Source organism: Erythranthe guttata, chromosome 8, assembly GCF_056151865.1.
Source record: "Erythranthe guttata isolate IM_541 chromosome 8, IM_541, whole genome shotgun sequence".
NCBI classification, from domain to species: domain Eukaryota; kingdom Viridiplantae; phylum Streptophyta; class Magnoliopsida; order Lamiales; family Phrymaceae; genus Erythranthe; species Erythranthe guttata.
Genome location: NC_142540.1, coordinates 3,522,576 through 3,545,808, shown reverse-complemented (window position 1 = coordinate 3,545,808; position 23,233 = coordinate 3,522,576). Strand labels below are relative to the sequence as shown.

The 23,233-nt window shown below is 30.2% G+C and overlaps 3 protein-coding genes and 1 long non-coding RNA gene across 4 annotated transcripts; 3 read left to right on the top strand and 1 right to left on the bottom strand.

Annotated features, from left to right (window-relative positions):
• Window positions 1-1,073: 1,073 nt before the first annotated feature.
• LOC105954902 (uncharacterized) lies at window positions 1,074-4,035 on the top strand. Its single transcript, XR_016032822.1, has 2 exons — window positions 1,074-1,455; window positions 3,798-4,035. It is a non-coding gene; the product is annotated as an uncharacterized LOC105954902 (long non-coding RNA).
• A 3,367-nt stretch (window positions 4,036-7,402) lies between these two features.
• LOC105975103 (transcription factor MYB90) lies at window positions 7,403-9,438 on the top strand. Its single transcript, XM_013000281.2, has 3 exons — window positions 7,403-7,574; window positions 7,832-7,961; window positions 8,858-9,438. Exons 1-3 carry the CDS (start codon window positions 7,445-7,447, stop codon window positions 9,402-9,404), a joined length of 807 nt encoding a protein of 268 aa, XP_012855735.1. The 5' UTR covers window positions 7,403-7,444; the 3' UTR covers window positions 9,405-9,438.
• A 3,450-nt stretch (window positions 9,439-12,888) lies between these two features.
• On the bottom strand, window positions 12,889-14,597 carry LOC105975914 (protein C2-DOMAIN ABA-RELATED 5). Its single transcript, XM_013001162.2, has 3 exons — window positions 14,393-14,597; window positions 14,049-14,144; window positions 12,889-13,376 (listed from the first exon to the last, which is right to left on the bottom strand). Exons 1-3 carry the CDS (start codon window positions 14,501-14,503, stop codon window positions 13,092-13,094), a joined length of 492 nt encoding a protein of 163 aa, XP_012856616.2. The 5' UTR covers window positions 14,504-14,597; the 3' UTR covers window positions 12,889-13,091.
• Window positions 14,598-21,636: 7,039 nt separating this feature from the next.
• On the top strand, window positions 21,637-22,452 carry LOC105975093 (uncharacterized protein At4g22758). Its single transcript, XM_013000270.2, has 2 exons — window positions 21,637-22,023; window positions 22,146-22,452. Exons 1-2 carry the CDS (start codon window positions 21,762-21,764, stop codon window positions 22,325-22,327), a joined length of 444 nt encoding a protein of 147 aa, XP_012855724.2. The 5' UTR covers window positions 21,637-21,761; the 3' UTR covers window positions 22,328-22,452.
• Window positions 22,453-23,233: the final 781 nt, after the last annotated feature.

Here is a 23,233-nt window from a genome sequence, read left to right as displayed (position 1 = left end):
GTTTGGCTTCAAAAAAGGTATAATATAATAGATATAATATATAATTCCTTTTTCAAAGAAAAAAAATTAATATATAATTCAATGGGGTAACTAGAGGTTTTGATAGTACGTCTATGGTGATTAGGGGTGAAAGTCGGATGAATCGGATCGAAATTAACCTTTTCGGAAAATTTTCAAAAAAAATCGGAAGTAAAAAATCAATTCCAATTCCAATTCCAAAATTTTTGGAATATAAAAATTGATTCCAATTCCAAAGGTCCGGAAATTTCGGAATTTCTGAAAAAAAATCGAAAATCACGTAAGCTTTAAAATTTCAAATCTTAGCCGATTTTTTTCTAAAATGTTCATAATTTAAAAAAAAATAAGAACATCCACGTCGATAAAAATAAAACTAATAACTACTAAATTTCAGTTCAAAAAAATAAATAAAAATAAACACATCATAATATCCAATAAAACTTCTAATAACAATTTATTATGTCAAAATCCTAAAACAAAACTTATAGGTGTATTTTTCAGAAAATAAGTATTATATAATATATATTATTTATAGGTGTAATTTTTGGAAAAAATCAGAATTTTTTGGAATTAAATCGGATCGGATATCGGAAATTCCAAATTTATTTTATATAATTCTAATTCCAATCCAAAAAAAATCGAAAAAATTCGGAAATCGGAATGAAAAAAGTTGTTCTAAAATCAGAACTTTTCAGATCAGAATCGGCGGAAATTGGAAATTTCGTTCCAACTTGTACCCCTTAAATTAGATTTCTTGAAAATACACTTGATGTAGTTTTTTTATTTTTATTATATATATATATATATATATATATATATATATATATATATATATATATATATATATATATATATATATATATATATATATATATATATATATATATATATATAAGGGGAAATGAGTGATAACCCCCTAGTTTTGAAAATATATATGAGGAGGCCCAATAAATTTTTTCACCTTAATCAAAAACACAAATTTTGATCTTAATTAGTGAGACCCCCCGAGCAACTTGAAGTACCTATTTTACCCTTATAGAATCAGTTTTTAGGTTACCACATTGATACACGATTCATATTCTCGTTCTCTCTCGACTCCGCCGCAAACCCTAGCCCTCTCTCTTCTCTCCATGTCTCTCTCTTCTGCTGCCTGTGATATTTCATATTCTGCGATTATCTGCCTAACACGCGATGAATCTGGTGCCGGCGTCTTTATCGAAGATGGAAGATGATATTTGTAGAATTGAAACGGATGAAGACATAGTTGCTTCAGATGAAGGTGAAGACGTCTTTATCGAGTCGGCGTTCGCCTACAATGCCCTGCCGCAGGCGATAATTTCTCCAGAGCTTCAATTGCACTTTCAGTTGCCGACGAGGGAGAAACCTCTGGTTCCTCAAGATCCGGTCACTGGAAGCCGAACAAAAGCAATTCGAAAGGTAAGTTTATACTCGGAAAATGTTTAATTTTGTATTAATTAATATCCTTTATCTAACAATTGAATTTGAGTTCTTAAACGGAAAAACTTTTTTTACGGTGGTTCACATATATTAATCCCCAGCGATTCTTAGATTTAGATTGCACAAAACTCGACGACGTCGTTTACGAAACCCCTGGCAGTTTTGCTCTTGCGTTCGGTTTAAGCAGGCAAATCAAAAAAATACTTTCATACAGATAATAACTTTGGGATTGGTAATTTGGATTTTTTTGACAAAGTCAATAATGACTATGAGAGGTGATCTGTGTAGGAATGTGATTAGTTAATAAAGTTGATTAGCATTTGATAATGTTTTAATAATTTTCCGTTAATTTTAAAACCATTTTCCGTTAATTGTATTTCAAATTTTCTTTCTTTTAAATGGTGAAAAAGATATTGGATTTGGTTTTGAGGTGAATTATGTATGGAATACAAATGTGGAGGAGTTAATGTAAGATGGGGTACTTGGAACAAATTGCCCCATCCCTCCAAAATGGAATATATAGTAATATGTAGTAACATGTGCATGTGATTGCGTATTTCGATCCGTATTTTGTTGTTATGAGTTGATTTATAACTTCAATTTTTAAGCTGAACTTGATTTTTTTGTCACATGTCTTGGTGTTCGAACAACTTCTATGCAATAAGTTTTTGCCGAGAGGACATGATGTCCGTTACTTCAAAACAATTCTTTTGCAATCGATAGATTGGAATTGTTGTGGTGTTGAAAAGTGGGATTTGAAACTCTAAATACAAACTACACTCTATATGACTATACTATATATATAGTCACATGTGGTCATATACATGTAGTCATATATAGTCACATGTGGTCATATACATGTAGTCATATATAGTCATAAGTGGTCATATACATGTAGTCATATATAGTCACATGTAGTAACATATGGTAATATATAGTTATATATAAGCTATGTGATTTTTTGTATAGTGGTCATGATGATAGTGTTTTTTCAATTTTTTATTAATTGGTAATTGATTTATAATATCAAGATTCAAATTGTGATTTTAGTTGTTGGTGTAGATGAAGTTTTTTTATATACAAATCAATGGTTTACATAATCCGTCGACCATAATTTTTGGGATAAAAAGACAGCACATGATTATAAATAACTCTATACATGACTGCAGTATACTTTAGTCATGTGTAGTATACTATAGTCATGTGTACTCAATTTCAATACAGTAAATTTATCAAAAAATAGAAAAAGAAAATTAAAAAATTAAAAAAATTAAAAAAATTAAAATTAAAAAAAATTAAAAATTAAAAATTAACAAATTTAAAATTTTAAAAATTAAAAAAAAAATACAAAAGAGGTATACATAAAAAATAATAATAAAATAAACATTTGTATTTTTTATAAAAAAAAACTCTATAAAAATGATAAATGCAGGTCCAAAAACTACAGAATGCAGTTGGCCATAATGCTGAATGCAGTTTGCCATATTGCTGAATGCAGTTCAAAAATATTGAATGCAGCTGGGCAAAAATTGCACATAAGGGCATAATAGTACTTTCGCCTCTCCAGGGATGTATCTCAAAGAAAGAATTTTAGGAGTGGACCTCTCCCTATATATTTTCCATATGAGGGGTGTATATCAAATGGACGCATATAAATAAATGAGCATATAATTACTGGAACCTCAGTTCTTTTTACGGTGTCTCGAACCTATGATCAAACATGTCTCGATACAAAGTGTTTACGCTACCTTGTCTTGACACAAGCGAACTTTGGTTTAACACATACTACGCGGTGAAATATTGGATAAAATCAAATTTTGATTTTACTGCATATGTATATATGTATGTACGTATGTATATCCAATACATATTTTAATCTAGTCAATAAACGCGTACGCATTAATTTCGATAGGAATGTACAGGTAGATTTAAAACAGTAACTTGTATTTTGGATTTATATAGGGAATGGTGGGTGGTGGGTAGAACGTGGTGGGTCGAGAGAGAGAGAGAGAGAGAGAGAGAGAGAGAGAGAGAGAGAGAGAGAGAGAGAGAGAGAGAGAGAGAGAGAGAGAGAGAGAGAGAGATATGTAGTACGAAGATTCATAAATATGGTTTAAATGGTCATGCATCGGTTGTAAGGGTGATGTTGAGTGCAAATTTAAACGGTCATCAATCATCATACCTTGTAATTAATTAAGGTGATGTTGATTGTAGATTTTACTCTCCTATTGCATCTTTTTTCACTTGCGATTTTTTGCCCTAGATTTGTATATTTTTATGCTTTGATATGTGCTTTTTCTTTTTCTTTTTTTTTTGGGAAGGAAAAATACAAATATGGATGATTTTGAGCTTGAAAGGAAGGAATCACCAGAAAAAAATCAAGCAAACTGGGCGAGATGCGGTCCCGGTTGACCGAAGGTAGTCGATAAATAGCAGTATTGGTAGGACGTCAGTCCTACCGCGGTTTATTTTTTAGGCTTTATTTGGTTAATGAATTTTGAAATGAGGAAAACGAATATGAAAAAAGCAAATGAAAACGATAAAAATGAAAATTTATGCTACGTTTGGCTCCCAAGGAAAATAATTATGAAATAATGAAATTGCCTCTGCGGAAAATTATTATTATTTTTCTTTTCTATATAATTAGAAGAAAAATTTGAAAAGAAAATGATTATAAAACATTTGACACTTTTTTTTACCATATGAGATTGAGAATTTTTTCTTTGAGAAAAGTCACTTTCCTTCTATTCACTAGCTAGTGGAAAAATGACTTTTTACCACGACTATTTTTTGTCATGGTAAAAAACCGTAACAAAACGTATATTTTACGGTTTTACCACAGGACAATCTTGTAGTCATAGTAAATGCTAAAATTTAGGGTATTGAAAAAGTATTTGCTACGGGATTTTACCGTAGCAAAGTTTTGGTCAAGCATGTATGGCTACGGGGTAAATTCATTGCAAATTCGTAACAAAAGTCTTTTTCCTTCGGATTTGGTACATTTACTACAATTAATGGTCGTAGTAAAATAAAAAATTCTTCACTAGTGATTAGTGTAATTTCTTTTCCTTCTACTTACACGAGTTTACTTTATTTACCATTTTCATCTCTAGCCAAACAAGGATATCGTTTTACTAAGCAATTCCATCTTTTACATATCATTTTGAGCAAACCAAACAAAGCCGTAGTGAAAGAATAATTATTTATATTTAATTGAAAGTCAAATGGTAAATAAACCCACGACAAGAGTACTTAATTAAGAGAAGGACATCCAACTTTTTTGTCTTTCAAATAAATCCAATTTTTTTTTTCTTCTAAAATTACCCCCAATTCATTGAAACCCAATTCAATTCCAATTTTACTCCAATTTAGCCAAATTTCATCAATTAACCAATTTTAACCATAATTTCAATTTTGACCCCAATTTTGACCCGCCACCACCGGAGACCGCCAGTCTCCGGCGTTGACTTTTTTTTCCCAAAATTTTATTTCCGGTCGGTCAACTGCAGTTGACCGCCGAGTCTCCGGCGTTGACTTTTTTTTTTCTTAAAAAAAATATTTTAATTTATGTTTCTGTCTTTGCTGCTTTTTATTTTGTTTTCATTTTCTTGTTTATATCTATCTCAGCCCAATTGAAAAGCTAAAGCCATTTTTTTTCAGTCAATTTTATTTTTACTCTCTCTAACTTTATTTATCTCTGAAAAAATTAATTATAAGAATCAAATACATACAATTAAATCTCTATAATTTAAAACCGTCGAAACTACCAAAATCTATTAATGGTGAAATATTAATTTATTGTACTAATAATTTAATAAAAATTTTACCGTGTCAGGACCAAAATAAATTATCATTTAAAAGCGAAATTATTAATTTATTGATTATTAACTAATCGAGGTTCTATTTTACATAGATTCGGAAGAACCAGTCCACACTAATTTCGAATCAACAATATATGAAATATTTAAGAAAGATATCTGCAAGCGTAGTTTTGTGTAAGCCACCTTTCTCTTCCAGAACTAGTCCTCACGAGGGATTTCGTCTTTTTGGTACAATATTATTTAATTTATTTCGTTGCAGATAATTTCTACAAATGTTTTATTAAATTAACAAACGATCAACTAATATACTAAACCACAACAATATTTCGATAGTGGAGACAAAAATACATAAATTTCTCCTTTTATTTTATTTTATTTAAACAATACTCTTCTAGCATTTTGGTGAGCCGGCATAACCACTAATTACAATAATGGTATTACCGGTTGAATCGCCATTTCAACGAGAAACTTAAACTTTTCGTGAAATATATTATTTAATATAAATATCTTCAATATTATCAATGTACCACACAAATGTACTAACCAGTGATATCAATATTGAAGGATAAAGAATCTACTATTAGGTCAAGGGTTATATATATATATATATATATATATATATATATATATATATATATATATATATATATATATATATATATATATATATATATAAAATCTTTTGAGTGACAGCACCTATTTTACATATATTTAGGCAAAAAATGTTGTTATTGTGCTTATCACTAACGGGGTGTCGCTAATGATCTATAGTGACAATAAATAAGAATTAAGTGACAAAAAAAAAGAGTTATTAGTGACATGAAAAAAATGTGTGCATTAAGTGACAACTTTCGCATTTGTCACAATTGGTGTATCGCTAATGCAATTTTTTTCTTGTAGTGATATATATATATATATATATATATATATATATATATATATATATATATATATATATATATATATATATATATATATATATATATATATATATATATATATATATATATATATATATATATATATATATATACCCTAGCACCACAAAGAAGGGCCCCTAAGTAGGGTTTCTCTGGCTGCACCTGAAAACAGGTTCTGCAACTTGCTCTCGATCCTAAATAGATCTGAAAATTGAATTTGGTTAACATCTCGTCAAATAACAAAGATTCCGAAGTATATCTAAACCTTAGTTATTTTTTGAAATTGTTTAAGCATTTAGAATTTGATTTATTTTTGAAATTAAGATTGATATGCACATGCAGTAATTAGATCTTTTGATATAATTAAGCCCAGGTAATTCATATTTTGTAGCATCATTTAATTTTATGATGGAGGGTAGCATTTGAAGTACACTACAAATTAAATTCACACTAAAAAATTAAAGTGTGTGTATATAAATTTATAATATAGTATCAAATTTGACATAGATCCAAACAAGATATTGTAATATTTTGTAACAGTATATTGGTCTGCAAGATTCAATATTAATTCAGACCTGCAAAATAAAATTGATCACACCTGGAACTAAATGTTGCTTTCCATTCAAAGTAGCTCCTATCATACCCTTTACAATTAGTTTAGTAAGTAAAAAAGAAAGAAAAAAGATTATTTTTATTTTTATCACTAAATACTACAAATTACGATCTAAATATTGTTAAAATAAATAAGATTATCGATTTTTTTTTTTTTTTTGATATTTAACCAAATTTAATACTAACAATTTAATTAAGTGATACGATCCGACCAATATATTTGGATGCTTAGAAGGGAATGCATCTCTATCATCAAATAGTTATAGAGAACTAATATACAATAATCCAAACCGATAAAACTCGAAAAAACCGATACAACAATCAAATAATGATTTACAAAAATATGTAAAATAGTGAAATAGCAGTTGATGAAAAGCTCATTAAATAAAAAAAAAAAAAAAAAATCCGAGTAAAAGATACGTGGTGGCCAATATACGCACGTCAGCAATGAAGGAGGGCCGGAGGCTATTGACAGCAGCATGCATTTTTGCAAACATTATAAATATATATATGTATACACATATAATTCCTACAGTCTATAACGTTGTACTAAAAAATATATTTTTAACCACATTTAATTTGCATATATATATAGATACAGGCAAACAAGGAAAAATGGAGAAGAATCAAGAAGTAGTATTAGGAGTGAGGAAAGGTGCATGGACAAAAGACGAAGATATCCTTTTACGGAAATGCATCGAAAACTACGGCGAGGGGAAGTGGCATCTTGTCCCTCTTAGAGCTGGTATATATATATTATTATTATTATTATTATTATTATTATTATTATTATTATTATTATTATTATTATTATTATTATTATTATTATTATTATTATTATTATTATTATTATTATTATTATTATTATTATTATTATTATTACATGAATTATATATATATCCAAAAATAGGAGAAGATATATATATATATAATATACATATATATTTATTTATTAATTATGCCATTTGATCAATGTTGCTGTGTGTTTTACTTGTTTTGCAGGTGTGAACAGATGCAGGAAGAGTTGCAGGCTGAGATGGTTAAATTATCTGAGGCCGAATCTTAAAAGAGGAATCTTTAACCAAGACGAAATCGATCTCATTGTTCGCCTTCATAACTTGCTCGGAAACAGGCGAGTCTTCTGAAAAGTATATAGCTAATCACTAGTAGAAAAGAATAACTTTTTGCTACTGTAAAAAGCCGTAACTAAACGTATATATAGATGCGTCCGTGATATTATAATTAGGTCAAGCTCTAGTTTTGATCAATTCCGAACATACTTACATACATTTATATATATATTATAGTTTTAAGTAATCTGAAATTAATAAAGTTGAAATAAGCTTACGGATACCATTTCGTGTTTCTTTATTTTATTTTTTTTGCATATATTAATCGTGGGATTAATTGTAAAATGTTTTGATGATTTACTATATATATTTCTTTCTTTCACTTCATAATTGCTTATACATTGTCCATATTAATATTAACCGAAAGTTCTATGCGCACACATATATACACATGGGTATGCGTAATTATGTGCAGATCTATGGTTAACAGATACCTAATATTAACACGGCATTCATCTCTAGTAGCACATTCACATTAGCAGTATATGAACTTTGTCAAAAAAAAAACGTATACTATTTGTCTTGTAATGTGCAGCTTATTTACAAAATAGATATACTAATATATATGAGATGAATTTGCTAGTGATAAGAGATGACGTACGAAGAAGGTAAAGGATATAACTCGATCTTTAACGGGAGATCGAAAAAACGGAACCTTCATTTATAGTATACATTTCTTCAATAACAATATTAGAGAGATACAATTAAGTTGTGACAGCATTTTATTTAGTTTTTATTTTATTACTTCGGACTTATAAGGAGCATTCATGCAGTAATTGATTTACAATTATATATAGTTTTAATTAGAAGTAAAAAATCAGACAAAACATACGTAAAGACATAGCAATCCGGTCGATTAGGTTTTCTTGTTTAACGACATTCGATAGCGTTGTTGCAGGTGGTCGCTAATTGCCGGTAGAATCCCGGGAAGAACAGCGAACGATATCAAGAACTTCTGGAAAACCCACTTCCGAAAGAAGTCATCCGGCGCCGGAGAAAGTTCCGGAGCGGTCAAAACCCCCGCACTGCAGGGATGTAACATCTTCCGACCCACACCTCGGACCTTGTCCAAATCATTTCAACACGTGCCGGAACATTGTCCGAGTGACGATGGACCATCGGATTCATCAATGTTCAAAAACAAGGAGCCGTTTCTCTCGCCAGTTGTGGAAGAAGGGGGAGAAGACGATGGAGACGATGAAGAAGGAGACGATGAAAAAATAGACGAATGCATTAAATGGTGGGCAGAATTGCTCGAAACAACGGAAAATGGGCAAGGAAATAATTCATCGTTGTTTTCCGACGACCATTTGATGATTAACGAACCGTCGTCTGCAGCAAAGTTAACCCCGAATGGATTGTTTGATCATGCAAACATCTTCGCAACTCATATTGATAATGGACTGACTGATTTATCCCTAGATTTCGATGATTGGGAACTCTAGCGCGCGCTAACGTAGTCACGAACAAAATCAACGCGCCAGCTAGCTAGCTATCGACGCAATAGGCGCGCGTGCATTGTTTTTATAATTCACTTTTCGTGACGTTTTCTTCATTCCCGCGTTTATTTATTTCATCTGTTTCAAAATAATGGTACATTCTCTCGTTTTCGATTTCAATAATACATATCGTATCATTTTCATTTTTTTTTTTGCCGTTAGTTTAGTAATCGATCCGTTTATATCGATGATTCATTTTTTTAATTTTTATTATAATTGTTCATCATGCATGATGAATTGATGATACATTGATCGATGAAGTGTTACAGAATTGTTTTGACAATTCGATTTGTTGCATATATTTCATTCATCGTGTGTGTCGGTTTTCTCTAATTTAGTATTCCACACAGTAGATGTATACTAGTGGGACAAAAAGGATTATTTCCGACAATTATTTATTAATATTCAGACAAAATATTGATGACGAAGACAAATTCAGACAAAATGATTACAATAAGCCCGTACTATATTACTACAAAATTACCCCTATTAGGTATAAAATTTATTACTGGTTACGTGTCCCACACTTTCAAACTGGCCTTTTTAATGACTAGTTGGCGTTTTTTTTTTTTTTTTTTGTTTATTTAGGGTTTTTGACATTTTGCACCCTTAAATTATACATTTTTTGCACTTTGTACTCTTCAATTGTAAAATTGGCAGATTGCATTCTTTAAATATAAATTGTTTGGCATTTTGCACTCCAAATCATTTTTGGCTTAAAAAACTTACTTGCAACTTGCTGGAAACCTGGAAGATGGGCAAATTCATAATTTTCTTATTATCTATCCTCTTCCCTTAAATTCTTAATCACCGTTCCACAATTTTTATCTTTTGTTCCTTGAAACAAAAAATCCTAAAAAAAATTTAGCCATTTCTTTCAATGGTAAAATCGGTATAAACACTAAATAATAATAGTAAATTACTTTTTTTTTTCTTTTGAGTATGAAAAATAGTGTAACTGGAAATTTTAAGCAGAGCCCTCAATTTTTTATTTTTTTTTGAATAGTCAAATGACAAAATAGGGCTACTCAGAAGTTTATTTGGTGGTAGAAAGGTGGTGCCTATTAGTTTCAGATGGGAAGATTTTTGTGCTTCCATTGAATAGTTTGGATTTGCAAAATTATTTAAAAAAACAATAGCGTTACCTTGGAATAAAACTTCTTTTTCTGAAGGTGTTTTATCGGACTCTTGTCTATATATTCCGACCATTATTGAGTTTTAGTTCAGAATTTACATATTTTAGCAAATAGAAACGGCTAAGAAAAATTTAAGATTTTTTAATTAATAGGACGAAATATAAAAATGGTGGAACGATGATTAAGAATTGGGGGAAGAGGATAGATAATTTGAGAACTGCGAATTTGTCCATATTTCAGGTTTTCAACAAGTCGCAGATAATTTTTCTAAGCCAAAAGTAATTTGGGGTGCAAAGTGCCAAACAATTTATGTTTAAAGGGTGCAATCTGCCAATTTTGCAATTTAAACGTGCAAAGTGCCAAAAATCCTTTTGCTAGGACAATTAACTTACTTGGATGTACTACTTTTGGTAATAGAAATTATGGCAAAGTACAATTTACACCCCTAAACTATTAGAGTTATATCAGTTTGCCCCCTTAAACTACAAAACGTCTCAATACCCCCCCCCCCCCCCCCCCCCCCCCCCCCCCCTTCATTTTTAAATTTTGTTTGTAAATGCTAATATGGCACTTTGACTACTTTAATTTGCCCATCTATTCAATTATATATATATATATATATATATATATATATATATATATATATATATATGGGCGGGACCAGGATCAAAATATAGGGGGGGCTAACTAAAATTTTGGGGTCGGGCGCAGCGCCCCAAAAAAATTTAGGTGCCATTGCAAAAAATAAGTTTATATAACTAATTTTTAATTAAAATATCATACATATTATATATATGATATTAAAAAAAAGTTTTTCAAAAAAAAAAAGTCAACGCCGGTCAACAGTGGCGACCGGCGGTCTCTGGTGGTGGCGGGTCAAAATTGAAATTATGGTTAAAATTGGTTAATTGATGAAATTGGGTTAAATTGGGGTGTAAATCATGAAATTGGAGTTGAATTGTGTTTCAATGAATTGGGGTTAATTTTGGTATATATAAAATGATTTTCCTTATTTGCAAATAAGTTTGAATGTGCTGGATTTATTTGAAAGACAAAAAAGTTGGATGCCCTCTTTTAATTAAGTGCCCTGTCATGGGCCTATTTGCCATTTACCCTTTTAAATAAGTACCGCTACCCCACCTTTTTATTTAAGATCTTATAATGAGTAAAAGTAGAAAATAAACTTATTATCCAAACACTTTAAAAATTAATTCTAAAAATAAGATGTAACAACTTATCAGCTCTTAAAATATCTTATCACATGTAAGAGTTTATCAGCTGTTTAAAATAAGTTTAGCCAAACACCCTCTAAATACGAATCTCATCAACCAAACATCTTACTAATCCTTACTATTTAGTTTTAATTTTTTTTTTTTTTAATGAGAAAACCCTATATTATTTAATTAATAGAGCTTAATAGAATTGAGCAAACGAATTGGTTGTTCGTCACGTATCAAAAAAGGTTCAAACTCGTACAATGATCATATAGTTAATTTTTCATACTAGATATAATGTCAACTTTTAATGTGTGTATATGAGACGAATTAAAAGAAAATAAAAAAAATAAAAAAAATAAAAAAAATCTTAAATTAGGGCAATGGGGACATCATCAATTGCTAACTTGTTGTCACAGCATTTAACTCAAAAGTACAAATTTGTTGATAAATTAAATTAAATAGTTCTCGGCAGAAAAAATCATTGGGTGTCACAATCTATTGGAATTTGATTTATTATTTTGGCAGCTCGATTCGGTTCATGAATAATTCATTGAATTGGGTCACTTCAATAAGCCCAATAGCCAATTAATATATAATATATCTAAAATTAATTATTGGGTTCATCTCATTAATTTTCCTTTTTCTTCAAACAAAAAGTTTCAACAGTTTTCCTACTAGAAACTCATTAAAGTTTAAACTCTCTTTACATTTTTAGTTTTCTACTTAATTACAATATTGACTTGAGCGTCGAAGAAGTTTCGAATATACTTCAGGCCTTATTCTCCACGCGTGTTTTGCTGATATCCTGTTTTAGGCGAACCCTAAAATTTACCTCAATGGTAAAGGTTATGTACAACTCCCGTAACGAATATTGGTTGGTTTTGTAACTGGATTTTAGTCGAGCAATACGACCACAATTCACATAATAGACCGAAGCCTTGGATCAGATTTAGTACAATGCTATTGTTCTATTCCGAATTCCGATTTCTAATTTATTTTTTCTAGCAAAAAGGGAAAATGAAAAATTGGAATAACATGCCGATTTTGATCCTATTTCCCAACCCTCCTCAACACACATTAAGAAAAACTCGGACTTGTAGTATTATACAGAAGAAATTAATAATATTATCAAACAGTGTTCAAATCTCCTACTACAAAATCAAGGCCATTTTACATTCGAGAAAATAGAAATACTTTGATCTTCTTCTCGAAACACTCGACAAACCTATGCACCCCAAAAAAAAAAATTATAAATAATTAAGTAATTAATTAGAGATGCCTCAGCCGGAACGAGGGATATCAATCCAGTGCAATTGGAGTTCGATTTCACCACACTCGACATTGTTAAGCCTGAGAAACATAGATTGTGTAACTTTGCCATTTTCCCACTTAATAAAGCTATCTTCAGACAAGCAGTTTTCCCGGTTTGGTCTCACTTTCGTTACTATAGTTCCGCTTGGAATATTCTCCAACTTCATCTTCACAGCTTCTACAAACTCCTTTATGCTGAAATACGCGTCCCCCATTTTGTCGTCTAGTGTGAACGTATCCTTGTCGTAAACTTGCTGCAATTATATCGTAAACCACATATTTCTTTTTTAGAGCCCTTCTTTTTTTTACCGTAAAGCGATCGACTTCTTAGAATTGCCCGGAATTTTACTTTTTTATCATCTTGTTACAAATTGGGGAAGTCGGGAAGGAAAACAATACTCCAGTAATAATAGTTCTATAGAGGTACTTTAATAAATTTACTAATATAAAATTTCTCCATGCAATTAGTAGGTAAGTGTTGAAAATAGTTGGTCCATAGGTCATAATTAACTTCTTATATGAATTTGTATATTTGTAGATTTTAATTTACGAAGTCAACTTTTTTTTTTTTTTTAATTTCTTTTAACAATTCATAAACTTAGTATTTATTATTAATAATATGCACAAGTGGTTTTAGAAAGTAATGCTTGAAATATTGAAAAGCCACAAGTATGATCAACTTTGCCTAGTTCTTTTGAATCCCAGCCCTGATTTATTAATTTATTTTATACAATATAGTTTAAGTTTAAATTTTATATCAAGAAAATAATAAAAAAGGCTCAATTTGCTACTCTTTTTTAGGCCACAAAATAACTAGAGACCGACCCATGTTGTATTTTGTATTTTAAATTAAATTGTTAAAAAAAAAATAATCAAAAAAAAAAAGTCAATTCACGAGCTTTTAAATAATTAAATAATTAACTTACCAACTTGATTGGAATATTCGGATCCGAAATTGTTAACGTGAGCTCTTCATTCCACTCCGGGTTGAGATTCTTTTTCACCACACGAGTCTTTAATTTCTAATCCAACAATTTATTATAATAATTATTAATTACACAAAATTAAATGCAATTAATTACGCAACAACCAAAAAAAGATATTAAAATAAATTGATATGAAAAAAAAAAATTCTTGGGTTTTTTTTTTAATTAATATATTTTGTTTCTTCTTTTTTTTTTTTTGGTTTTGAAATCATCGAATTGGGTAGATAAAGATTAATTCACCTAAAAAAAATGGGTAAATTAATGAAATATATAAATTGAAATACCTGTTTTGCCATTCGAACAATAACGTAGGGATCGCTGCTTATGGCGTCTCTTATGGCAAGATTTATTCCTCTGATGATCTTAATTCTCAGTAAACCCAATATATTTTCCATGGCGTACTACACACTCTGTGTGTGTGTTTGTGTGTGTGTGTGTGAGAGAGAGAGAGAGAGAGAGAGAGAGAGTGTTTTGAAATTATTGGTAATAACGACGGGTTTAATTAGTTGAGTGGGTTTTAAATACTGGTGAAGAAGAAAAATAAATAAATTAGATGGCGACAAATGAAAAATGGGTGAATTGCGTTTTGCACCCCAGAATTAACTGTATTTGGAGTTTTCCACCCTAACATCTTAAAATTGGCAAAGTCCACTTTACCTCAATTTCTAGTGATATTTTAGCAAAAAATACTCAATATATCGCGATATTTTACACTTTTAAAAGAATTTTTACTATTCTTAATGTTTTTTTTACTTAATATTATTTAATTATTTTACTTGTATATATAATTAAAACATTTTGATGATTTATTTTATATGTTTTGCATCGAAGTAAAAAACGCTTATATAATTTCTAATTTTGATTCAATTTTAATTTTTAAAATAATTCAAATTCCTAATTTCCATAAAATTAATATCTATTAAGAAAAATAAAAAATAAAATAAGAAGCGTAGGACATTAGTATTATTTTTAAATGTCCGGTTGATATAAATTAAGTGTATTATTTAGAAAAGCCTTTAAATTATTACTTTCAGAAGTTAAAATATCGCGATATATTGATTATTGGGCTTAAATCTCATAAGAAATTGATGTGGACGTTACTATTGAAATATGATGGTGCAAACCGCCAATTAGGATTAATTATGGGGTGCAAAATGCAATTCACCCAATTAAAAATTACTAGTAAATAGTGTTTGAGAAATTCAACTGTATTTAATTAAGGAAGGGAGCAATGCTGCAGTAATCACGCGCTGGCATTCATAATTAAAAGAATATTTGCTCAAAAAAACTGACGCGGCAATTGCCTCGAGGAGAGAGAGAGAGAGAGAGAGAGAGAGAGAGAGAGTAAATTGACTCGAACCGGGTCAACTCGTGGAATCAATTATATTTGATTATTTCATATCGGAAATAGTATTCTTGGAAATAAAAATAAATAAAAAATTGTTTTGGGATTATTTTATATATGAAAATAGTGTCACTTCCGGATGGGTATTATTCAGCAGGGGCAGATCTAGGATTTTTTTGGTTAGGGGCTAAAAAATATGTGTTACGGGCTAATATATATATATATATATATATATATATATATATATATATATATATATATATGTATATATGTATATGTGTGTGTGTGTGTGAAACTAAGTAGAATATGTTTGGATCACTAACTTCCCAAGTTAAACCTCTACCATCATGGGTCAATTATTTACTCAGGTATTGACTTAGTATAGTCTGCTAATTTAAATATTGGGCAAATTGCGTCCAGGCTCACTTGGTTCAAACCTACATTTGCAAGTTGATAAAATCCAGAGGTCGAATATTCCATCTCCAAACAAAAAACACTCTGATCGATTTTCTTCTTGTACTTTGGCTGGATATCATTTTATCTTATTGTACTCTCAATTGTATCGATTTGCCCATTTGTACTCTGGTTCGATATTACTTTACCCCTTTCTACTCTCAATTCATCGGTTTGTCCTCTTATACTTTGGCTCGATATCACTTTACTCCCTTCTGCTCACAATTGCATCGATTTGCCTCATGTACTTGAAAATTGTCTCAATGTGGCCCTCGCCGTTAGTTTTCAGACCTTTGACCTTAACACCGTTTGATCTAAGTTTGAAAATTACAAAAAAGCCACCCCTTTCAGTTTAAATAATTATTAATAAAATAAAAAAGATAAAAAAAAAATTTGGCTGGCGTCGTGGACTATGTTTTCTCACTGTATTGATTTTTTTATTATTTTGTTTTTTATTTTTTTAATAATTATTTAAACTGGAGGGGTGACATGACGGTTGTTAAGGTCAAAAGTCTGAAAACTAACGGTGAGGGTCAGATTGAGATAATTTTTTATATCGAGACAAAGTACAAGGGGGCAAATCGATGAATTGAGAGTAGAATGGGGTAAAGTGATATCGGACCAAAGTACAAGAGGACAAATCGATGCAATTGATAGTACAAGAAGGTAAAGTGATATTCAGCCAAAGTACAAAGGAGGAAAGTGGAATTTACCCTAGAAAAATTCTCAATTCTCCTTTTGGTGCTTCAATTCTTACATAAAGTTTTTGCTTGGACAATTCGAAACTTGGAGAAGGTTTTTTTATTAATAAATCGACATTCAAAATCATTGAACTTAGTGTCTTTTATTCTATTTCCAAATCAAAAATAATTTCGCAAAAAAATTCATTCTCTTGTCTTTTGAGAAAGAAAATCCAGTAAAATATAAATTTTCCGTCCTAAATTATTTATCATTTTAAACTTTCAATAGAGTATTAATTATATTATTTTCAATTTAACTTTTTTTTAAGAATCTTAATTAATTAGTTGTAAAATCAATTTCATCCATAAAATCCTAATTTAAGCAATATTGAGCATTAACCCCTATTTTAATAAATATATCACATTAAGCTACACTTTCACAATTTTTTGTTTTTATTTTTCTGAGAAACATAAAATTAAATAAAATCTGAATTTAATTTTTCATATCGTTGATTGGCTTTGGTTTTTTTTTTTTTTTTAACTAAATTTTCCTAGAATTTTTTACCCGACGTTGATTGGTGGCTAACATCAGTCGTGTTGGCTTAAGAAAAATTTAAAAAAATATCACGTATGTAGACTTTTTTTTTTTAACTTTTTTCTTGCGCCAACTAAACAATATTATTGTGTAACACAATAATATTACTGTGTTACAATTATTTTACTGTCCGAGTTAGTGCAGTTCAATACAATATAAAATTACGATTAAACATCGTAATATTACTCTTTTAAACAGTAACATGGTAATTACCATGTAACAGATCATGCAAATCAACGGCCGTCAACAGCGGTAAAATATTTATTGGGCTCAAAATAATTATTTGATTTGAAGTTGATTATGAGCCATTATTGCTATATTGGATTTGAACTAAAATCCGAGTATTGGGTCTAACCCCTTCACAAATTTAATTCTAAGAAGAGCCCAATACAAATTAGACCATATTGGTTGTTTCGATTTATACTTCAAATGATGGAATTTAATAGATTTTAAATTTATTTATATTTTAAATGGGTTTATAAATGGCCTACAATCGAGCTCCATGTAAACTGATCCCTCGACTTAGGTGGTTTTTGCAAACGTTTTCCCAAAGCGATTATGAGCTGTTTTTTGTTCAAATTCAGTTTTTTTTAAACATTAAAAAGTTCATAATCACTTTAAAAAAGCGTTTGCAAACACCACCTTAGTATTACTTTATTCACCCGCGAATACCACTCGGACAATATTGATGCAACAAATATTCATAAAATTTATTTATTAAATGAATAGTTAAAATAATAATTTATTATGTAATTACCAATTTTATTTACATTGACAATTATTATTTGCACTAACTATATATTTTTTACTATTCTTAAAGACTAGTTAACTAGAGTTTTGTTTGCATGAACTAATCATAATTTAAGTCAGAATATGGAGGTTTCAGATTTGTTTTCAGAGAAATGATCCATTGTGCTTTGCCAGCTGAGTATTTATCATGATTGCCATTTAATCAATATGTGGCCAAGCTTTATATCTTATTGCATCTATATTTGTATGTTTCTTTCACTTAATTTACGTAACATGTATTGCGTATTTCTTCTCGGCCACCGGCTACTGTGATCACCGCATCCGAAGTGCTGAAACCAGAGCATCGCTCTCCCTGTACGGCGTCATACTGCCGGAAACTATCAAGTCCTCTACTCTCCGACGCACGGATTTCCCGATGCCGCCGCATTGCGTGCTAAGGATCTCGATTGCTCTGATGCCCCGTCGACTTTTCTAAATTACATCTATGCCTTCGCTGATGAACTCAAAGGTGAGTTTCTCTCTCTCTCTCTCTCTCTCTCTCTCTCTCTCTCTCTCTCTCTCTCTCTCTCTCTCTCTCTCTCTCTCCTTCAAACCTTGAATTGTTAGATGCAGATATGTAAGTACTTCAAAATTATACAATGAACAGTAGAATTTGTTGTTAAAAACAAAAATTGAAACGGATTTGTTATGATATTGTTGCTCGATTCATTGATTTCACATATATATTTTATATAATACATGGATATATATACTTTATCAATACATGTTAGCATCTTTAATGGAATATTCTGCTGGAAAATGGGATCAACGAGTGCTTGAGTATGTTTAACAACTGCTTAAGAAAATCTGGTGATTTGGAGTAAGCAATAACCACTTTTGAATAAGTTATCTTAAGTTTGATCCGGTTAGGCCTATTTACCCAAATCGAATATGTTTTTATCATATAATTAAGAAAAGCCGTTAATTAAGAAAGTGCTCGATTTTTATTTTTTTTCATTTGTAAATATGAAGATGTTCTTCAAGATGTGAATTGGCATCTATTGTTCATCTGTTTTGCATTGTTTGTTCTCTGTGATAACAGGTTTTGATTTTTTCTATATGGACCAAGATCTTGGATATAATGGATTACTATTTCAGTGAAAGATTCATGGTTTGTTTCCTCTTGATAAGAATTATATTATGGAGGGTATTTTAGACTAAAGACATGGGGATGAGTTTAATTGAGAGACTCTTTTTTTTTATGGACTAAAATGCATTTAAATCCCATGTGATGGGCATCTTTGTCATTCGCCCTTTTTTAAAACCCTTACAGGTTAATCCTAATGGGTGAATATATATTATAAATAATACAAAAAACGACATGTGGCAACAAAAAATCCAACCAATGTTTATCATCGGATTAGGGTCGAAGAAGTCGTCGTCACACGTCACCCTCTTTCGGTTAATATCACTATTTTCAATGATCCTTATTTGTTTTTCATTCCTGTATGTTTTTAATTACGGAACGTTTCTCATATTGTTTAATGTAGGACATTAGGGACTACTAGTTATCCCACAATCAATACGTGACTATGTGTTAGAGAAATAGCAAATCATAGTCGTATATTGCATTCAGCAGACGTAAAACTCAATGTAGCCCGTCGGTTTGTTCTACGCTACACAGGGTGAAATACATCGAATTCATCTTTATCAATATTCATGTACACACAAATACATACACATCCATTTTTTTTTTTTGAGTAAACATACACATCCATATTGATATGTGTATATCAACAGTAAAAAATCACCCAGTATAATACTTATCGGGTGTAGTATAGAAATAACCGTAGCCCATCATATACAGGCCTCCGCCACATGAACAATCGATGTGAAACACTTACTAACATGTTAATAGCAATACCCAATTGATAATTCATCCCTTTGTAGCAAAAAAAAATTATTTTTATTTTTTGCCCAAAAGAAAACATTTTACATCATAAAATGATGTTCGGGGGAGCCTCGTTAAAAACCTTGCTGACCCCTTTTTAGCAAGCGACCCTTAAAAACTCTATGCTTAAAGGTTGTGTTACAATGTCTTTTTTTTTCTTCTAACATTAATAAGACGCGTTTTTTTAACAACTCGATACAACAAAAGGAGTACCAAATTTTACATATTTTTCGGTTTGGAAATATTAAATAAACTTAGGTGCTGTTTGCAAATGCTTATTTAAAATCAGAAGTTAGTGATTTTGAGTAAAGTTGGTTTTAAGTGATTATTTCTAAAAGTTGGGCGTGTTTGCAAATATTCTGAAAAATGAACTTAAATAGAAAAGGCAGGTACATAGATGTTTTTAAAAAAGTAGCTTAAAGCAGCTTAATTATAAGATAAGCAAAAACAAAAGTTAATTTTACAAACACCTAAAAAGAGATGAGAAGAAAAAAAGCTCATAATCACTTTCAAAAAGTTTTTTTACAAACAGCACCTTAGTCCTAGGTTTGTCAAATAATAAATAAACTAGTGGAATTTTCCTATATCATTTAATTGTGTACCCATACAGTAGAACCTCGATAAATTAATACCCGATAAATTAATAACCTCGCTTAAATAATAAATTTTCCCGGTCCCGACTCGGGGACAACGTGCTAAATTAATAATTCGCTAAATTTATAAGATAATACACATTCGAAAATTTTAAGAAGCTCCATATAATATATAAATTAATAATGCATAAAAATAATTCTTAAATTACATGGTATAGTACATATTTTATAGATCTATGAAAGCTTAATACAATATAATTTAATTGTTGCTTGTTTCTTGTTGAAGTTCACATTACCATCAATCTCGTCCCTCACTTTTCTTAACATGGCTAGAACTTTCGGTATTGTTTTGTCATAATCAACATAAAATCGTTATATACCATTGCTGCTTTAAGAGCTTCCGTTCGTGAAACGAGCTCTATAATGCATTGAACTAATGATACAATGAATAATACACATAAAAAAAATAAAAAAAAATGTATTTATTGAAAATAATAATAAAAGTACTTTCATAAATTAATAATTTATTAATTAATGTATAAATTAATAATTATTAATTTATCGATAAGTTAATATTTCGCTAAATTAATGAAATTTTGATGGTCCCAACTGTATTAATTTATAGAGGTTTAACTGTATATGACTATAGATCAGCTGATCAGTTCACTATATGCCTACTACATATATATGGTGCCACTTGATCACTCTTATATTTTTATAATTCATTATAATATGAATTAAATATTAAAATAAATTATATTTATATGAAAAATATGAGATATTCTCATAGTCATCTAAACTGAAACATGATCCTTAACAACTGATCTTCAGCCGGTCTAGATTGAATTAAATAATTAAATAATTAAATATTAATTATGGCTTCACTAAATATAATATTACCTCAAACTCCTCGAAAGGCCAGACATCTTTTCCCCCCTTTCATCACAATATTCATATTTTATATACATTTAACCTAATTATTAGTGTTGCCTTTTTCTTATCTGCTTTGCATCTATATATTCACTTCATCTTCATAATCACCACCAAAATTAAACCATATACATACATTTTTTTATTTTTCTAAATTTCCTGCTATGTACTATTATTCCTTTCGTCTCGAATCGTAACTGCAATTGAATGGTGGAAACCATTTGCGATTTTGTGCCTTTCTCTCTCTCTTCCTCTTTCTCTCTCATGATCGTCTTCTTTCGGTATTATATATATATACACGTTCTTGTTACGTTCATGCAAAGAGTCGTGGTTCCTTGAATTAATTAATTATTAGTGTGGTTACGCGTTAGTTAAATATGATTCTCGTCGATAATTACTACCCGATGACTACGAAAGGGAAGAAGAGGCCGAATAGTAGTGGTGGTGAGAGGTTCTTGATTAGTATTAACGTAATTGGCAGCGCCGGACCAATCAGATTCGTCGTTAGCAAAAACGATAAAGCCGATTCGGTTATTGAAACGGTGCTGAAGAAGTATGGTAGAGAAGGGAGGCTCCCAATTCTTGGCTCTGTTGTCACTTCTTTCTTTCTCTACCCTGCTAATGCTGCTGGATTTTATGGTATATATTATATTAATTAATTAATTAATATATTAAATAATCCTTAATTTAATTATTTAATGATGACCAGAAATTTAATTAGTTAATTACTTAATTGTTTATTCATTTTTTAAATATTGCAGCATTGAAAGGAACGGAAGCAATAGGGTCGAGAGGGTTAAGGAACTTTGTGTTGTGCAAGATTAATAATAGTAATAATAATAGTAATAGTAATGGGTCGCCCTCATCGGTAAGTGTAGGAAAGCAGAGTGGATGGCGAGCATGGCTACAAAAGTCTTTGAGCATCAAGATTTTGTCTCATTAATTAGTTATACTAATTATGATTATGTCGCTAATGTTATTTTCTAGCTTAAATATGCTCGGGTATAGAGAGAGAGAGAGGTGTCTTAATTAATAAAGGACGATCGAAAGAGTCATTTCTAGCTCGAACGAAGATTCAATTGTTTTCGGGTTTACAATGAAGAATAATGATACAGTTTATATGATGAATTTGAGTACCCAATGGCCCTACATAATTGATCAAAAGTGTTTTTTTTCCCCTAAGAAGTCCACTAAGATATATTACCCAAAAACTCCCATTTCAATGGGCCGATTGATTATTAGGGCTTAATCCATCGACCCAAATTCATAATCAACATAATACACTTACGAAGCAATTAATTAGCCAATTATCCATCATTAATTACAATTAGAGATCCGGAGTTTGATAATGAATTAATTGGAAGAGAAAATATGAAGGTTAGTGGAACAATAATCATGAGGTTAATGTAGCAATTAACAACCTTTACCGCCTTACAATTATGAAAAAATAAAGAAGACTTCTCAGTTCATAATAATGATAATAATAGAAAGAAAAAAAAAAAAAACCAATTAGATCAAGGAAAATTGGCTTAGAATAAACCCTGATTAAAGTGATTATTGAACATATTAATACTAAATAATGCATTTCATTAAACATATATATAATTTTTTTATCGAGCTATTCATTCAATATAACATTAGAATCTAATCAAATGAAAGTCCCTGAGTTTGGATCTCACCACCAAATATTTGAAGTCCAAGGAGTCAAACGTAATTATCCCACACCTGATGGGGCGTATCAAAAATATTAATTTTAAATGATAAATTTCACTAATAGCTGCAAATATTATAATTGATTTATAGCAGCACCATGAAAAGCTCCCATTCTAAAAAAAGGCATATCTCTTGC